At 42.3% G+C, this 5,325-nt stretch overlaps 1 protein-coding gene across 1 annotated transcript in view; it reads left to right on the top strand.

Moving 5' to 3' along the window:
- The first annotated feature begins 278 nt into the window (after positions 1-278).
- Positions 279-5,325, top strand: part of LOC114923404 (vomeronasal type-2 receptor 26-like) — a 12,410-nt gene continuing 7,363 nt past the window's right edge. The window contains exons 1-3 of the mRNA XM_029286324.1: positions 279-1,049; positions 2,575-2,802; positions 3,399-3,525. Of these exons, the coding sequence (XP_029142157.1) occupies positions 279-1,049; positions 2,575-2,802; positions 3,399-3,525 (1,126 nt within the window). The remainder of the gene's footprint in view (positions 1,050-2,574; positions 2,803-3,398; positions 3,526-5,325) is intronic.

The following is a 5,325-nucleotide window of genomic DNA, read 5'->3' as shown; positions in this document are numbered from 1 at the left end:
GTCCTTATTTTCAATAGACTAAACATACCCAATTCCTGTAAGAATTTTCCTTCACATTCTCTCAGCTTCTTTGACTCATCTTCATTCTCAGTCAAACCTATGGTGTTGCTTTGAGTGTCCCCTTGAGTTCCTGAAGAAAAGACAATAGATAAATTTAAGAAATAAATAAGGGATACATTTTAACCATAAACAATGAACTGCACATTTTATTTTAGCTCGCCTATGGCTCATTTGCCCCAAACAAGCATGGAACGAAGATGGCTGCTTCCTTTTACCGCATGGCCCCTGATGAAACCCTTCAGATTGTGGGAATTATTAATTTGCTGAAGCATTTTGGATGGACATGGATTGGCCTTTTAATTCTGGATGATGACAGTGGAGACAATTTCCTTCAAGTCCTAGAGACTCTTCTTTCTGAGAACAGGATTTGCTCTGCTTTTCTGGAGAGAATTCCCAAACAAGCTTTTTTTTCTATGTTACATGGTACTGTAGTGAGTAGGATACATGTTTATTTGAGTAATACCGTAGTCAATACTTTCATCTTCTATGGGGAAAGCAGCACCGTGATGCTTTTGTTTCTGTTCCTGAGATTTACAGACATAATCCTTGGAAAAATGTGGATTCTCGCTGCTCAAATAGATTTAACCCTAACAAGTCTTCATCAACCCTCAGATTTGCAATTGTTCGATGGAGCAATATCCTTTGGTATTCACTCCAATGAACTGCTGGGGTTGAACAAATTCCTTTGGGCCCTCAAACCATTACAGATGCAACGAGCTAGTTTGTTCAAGGAGTTTTGGGAGCAAGGCTTTGATTGTGTCTTTTCAGACAGCACTAAACCAATGGAAAGTGGTGAAGCATGTACTGGGAGGGAAGATCTGAAAAAGCTTCCTGCACATTTATTTGAAATGACTGGCCACAGCTACAGTATCTACAATGCAGTCTATGCTGTAGCACATGCTGTTCATGGCATGAACTTACATAGATCTAAATACAAAAGAGTAACAGAAAGCAGAAGGGATGAACTTCAAGATCAAGGCACCTGGAAGGTAATAACCTATAAATAAAATACCTTCATTGCCATGAGCAGATTAGTACCATGTAAAGGTATACAGATAGTCCTTGAGTTACGAATATAATGGAGCTTGCCATTTCCATTCGTAACATGAGGATTCATAGGAGCGAATTGCAAACCTTGAACTTTAATCAAATGTGTGGGTAGTGAAATGCACAGGCGGTATCTCAGAGTGGGGAAGGCCATGGGGGGGAGGCTAGTGATGGAGCAAAGATATGTCATTTTTCCCCACTCTGATCCTGCTGTGCCAGATTCACTTACTTTGCAAAGATCTGTCTCCTTTCTGCCACGGTTTCTTTGCCTTTGAGGGAGAGGAGAGCAGAACTATTTCCCTTCCAGTCTATTGGATGGGTTGTAAATGCAGGTGAGGTGAGGCAAATCCAGTGGTGGGATTCAGCCGGTTCACACTGGTTCAGCAGAACTGATACCTATTTTTTTGTTGAGTTCGGCGAACTGATTATGAGCCTGGCTGCAGGTCCATTGGCATTGGAGAAAGGCCAGCAGAGCTTCTGTTGAGTCTGCTGTCCATTGGCTGTGGCTGGAGGACAGGGGTGAAGAGGGAGGTGGAGGAGAAAAGTCCCATTCTGGCCAAAGAAGAACCCTCCTGGTATGGGAAAGGGGGGGGTAGGAGACTTCAGGAGATTCCCGTTGCCCCCGGCTCTTTCTGACTTCTTCCCTCCAGGGATTCACTGAGGTGGCCCCTCTGTTTGTTCCCTGCTGGTCACCTGTGCAGCTGCACTTTAAGGATCTGAAGGGATCTGAAGGGATCCCCTCAGGGTTTCTTCCCGTTCATTCCCCTGGGGCTCCCCCAATCTCGGCTGCATGGAAGACCCTGCCCTGCTTTTCTTTCCATCCTATCTCAACCACAGAGGGACCCCAGACCATCTGGGGTGGTTCCTGCCTTTCCCCTGGAGGGGCTCTTCTTCAGGGTTTGCATCCCCTCCCTACCCTCTTCTCCAGCCTGCGGGAAACACTTCAATCCTTGCAATTCCCTCCGTGACTCTTTGGCGGACATCATGGAGCTTCAGTTTCCACCCCGATGCTGGACCAGGAAGCAGCCCTGCCCGGGCACAGCAGGGCACTCTTTTCATGGGCAGAGGAACCCCAATGTGGATGCTCAGCTGAGGAAAAGGGAGTCCCAGCTGGAAAGGCAAGGGAGGGAAGGGAGGGGAAAGGAGAGGAGGATGCCAAGGGGCGGGGCTAAAAGGTGGAGATGGAACCCGAGAGGAGAGCAGAAGCCCCATCCCTGCCTCCACTCTTCCACTTGCAGGATCTCCACAGAGAACCAGTTGTTAAATTATTTGAATCCCACCATTGAGCAAACCCCCACTTTTCTGATTTTTGAAAGAGTGTTAAGACCCGATTTGTCAATTAGCATGGGTTTTTAGAAGTATGATGCAGCCGTGTGATGGCTGGTGATCTGAAGAGTGTCCTGCTGCCTCGTTAACCTAGTAACCTTCCTTTATTTTATCTCTTTCGTTCCCCTCCTTGTTATTTAGCTTCATTGGTTCCTTCAAGGTCTTTCATTCAATAATTCACTTGGAGAAACTGTGTCCATCAGCCAAAATGGAGAAGTGCTTTCTGGATTTGATATTACAAATGTGGTCATGTTTCCAAACAACTCCTACCGTAAAGTGAAAATTGGAAAAATTGATCCCAAAGCTCTTGAAGGGAATGAATTTGTGATTCATGAAGATTTAATTGTGTGGCACAAAGATTTCAAGCAGGTTTGGATTTTTGAATTATTTTATTATTTTGGATGAAAGATTTGGAGATCAGCAATGAGTTTGATTGTACAGCCTGCTTTCATATCCTTTAATCAATTAAAATTAACTACTCGCTACTCCATCTATGCCTGCTTTTCTGCTGGCATAGGAAAAAAAATTAAGGGATTTTTTTTTTGGTGGGGGAAGATGGGGAGTTTGCTGTAACCACAGGTGCAAGAAAACAATGGAATAAAACTCAGGAATAATTGAATCACAGACATTTAAAAATAATTGAGCAGAAAATAAAAAATGCTCCCATCCACCTTTGACAGGTTATAAGAAGTTTGAGGATCAGTGACCTGACAAATGTTGTACATCCTGGCTTCATTGGGGCTGAGAAAACAAACTTTTGGATTTAGTTGTATGAACAATATTGTAGAAAATAAATAACTGATTCCTCCTGTCATGGGTGGAAAAGAAAACTCAAAAGTCCATGAACTAGAAAGGAAAATGCTAACTTTAATCCCTTGATTAAAGGGATTGACATGCTTATGATGGTGATTTTTCATTTATTGTTACATCAACAAATCCTGGTTTATATCCTGGTTTATCAACAGGTCTTGCCCCATTCAGTGTGTAATAATCCCTGTCCTGCTGGCTATCAGAAGAAAAAGAAAGAAGGCCAAAAATTTTGCTGCTATGATTGCGATCCATGTTCTGAGGGAAAAATGTCAAACATGTCAGGTATTTTTTTTTCTGTTTTACTTTATCAATCAAAATAGAGCTGGGAGGGATCTTGAAGCTCTTCTAGTCCAACCCCCTGCTTAAGCAGGAGATCCTATACCATTTCAGACAGGTGGCTGTCCAGTCTCTTCTTAAAAACCTCCAGTGATAAAGCACCCACAACCTCTGAAGGCAAGCTGTTCCATTGGCTAATTGTCCTTTATTCTTCTGTGTTCTACTTTAATCTGATAGATTTTGTTTCTCTGCAAAACTGAACAGATAGTCAATTAGTTTTATTTATATATGGAGCTGATTTGCTACACTTCATTGATTCCAGTTCCAACTCCGATACTGGAAGATTTCACGAAATGGTATACATAAAACTGGTTAATGCCACAATGAACATCTTATAAAGAATTCCTGAAATGAACAAAAGGAATGTTAGATAGAGGCCTTGGATCCAATAGTACCTATGCTTTCTATGTCCTTTTGGGGAACCACACTTTACAGATGAGTTGAAGAAAATGAGAATCTACAGGATACTTCATGCTCAACAAAAGATGAAGTAGATCAAGCATGGATTAGATCTGCTATTAAAACCTAGCTTGTGATGCTAAGGGCACTGAAGTATGCGTAAAACAAAACAGAACAGAATAACATAGTTGAAAGAGATCTTAGAAGTTTTTAAATCCAATCTCTCACTCAATTTATCTGCCATTTCCGATAAATAATTCTCCAGTCTCTTCTTAAAAACCTCCAGTGTTGGAGCACCCACAGCTTCTAGAGCTAAGTCGTTCCACTGGTCAATTGTGTACTTCTGTGCTATTGCTGTATCAACAGATTGTCCTATCTTCCGAGGTCTATTTCAGATTACGCAGATTACACAGACCGTCCTGGTAAATCATTTTTGGGGTGGACTCTTAGTTTTTTGAGGTCACAAAAACATTATAAGAGGTCTGCAAAGGAAATTGTGCAGCATTTGTTGAATAAAATTATTGAGATTTGTTTCCAACTGGACACTGGTCTTGTGTCAGATACAGGGGAAATGCTTACAGAGGATTCTTGCCTGGTTATTTGAGAATGATTTGGACTTGGACCTGAGGAAGTGACTCACAGTCTCACAACAGTCTCGTGATTTTGATCACCTGCTCTCTAGATCTGTGCCTGTCCAAGCTTGCTATAGCAGTGTGGTGTGACTGGGTTCAGGTGGTTGTTAATTTTCCTTTGAGTGAGGGTGTTGTTTCTTTACCTCTTAAAGAGGTTCTGGTTTAGCCCCTCCTAAAAAAAACCCCATGGGGTTTTCATGGCAAAGATACTGGAGTGGTTTGCCATTTCCTTCTCCAGTGGATCACATTTTGTCAGAACTCTCTACTATGACCTGTCCGTCTTGGGTGGCCCTGCATGGCATAGCTCATAGCTTCATTGAATCAAGGCAAGCTAGACGTAGTCAAACAAGAGATGACAAGACTGAACATCGACATCTTAGGAATCAGCGAACTAAAATGGACAGGAATGGGTGAATTTAACTCAGATGACCATCAGGTATACTATTGCGGGCAAGAATCCCTCAGAAGAAATGGAGTAGCCTTTATAGTCAATAAAAGAATAGGAAAAGCAATACAGGGATACAATCCCCAAAATGACAGAATGATCTCAATTCGAATCCAAGGCAAACCATTCAATATCACAGTAGTCCAAATCTATGCCCCAACCACTGGTGCTGAAGAGGATGAAATTGACCGGTTCTATGAAGCCCTACAGCACCTTATAGAATTAACACCCAAAAATGATGTCCTTATCATCATGGGGGATTGGAATGCT

This window comes from Protobothrops mucrosquamatus, unplaced genomic scaffold (genome assembly GCF_001527695.2).
Source record: "Protobothrops mucrosquamatus isolate PMUCROS unplaced genomic scaffold, P.Mucros_1.0 scaffold3315, whole genome shotgun sequence".
Classification (NCBI taxonomy): Eukaryota; Metazoa; Chordata; class Lepidosauria; order Squamata; family Viperidae; genus Protobothrops; species Protobothrops mucrosquamatus.
Note: the sequence above shows the minus strand (reverse complement) of the source record. Positions and strands in the feature narration are given on the sequence as shown.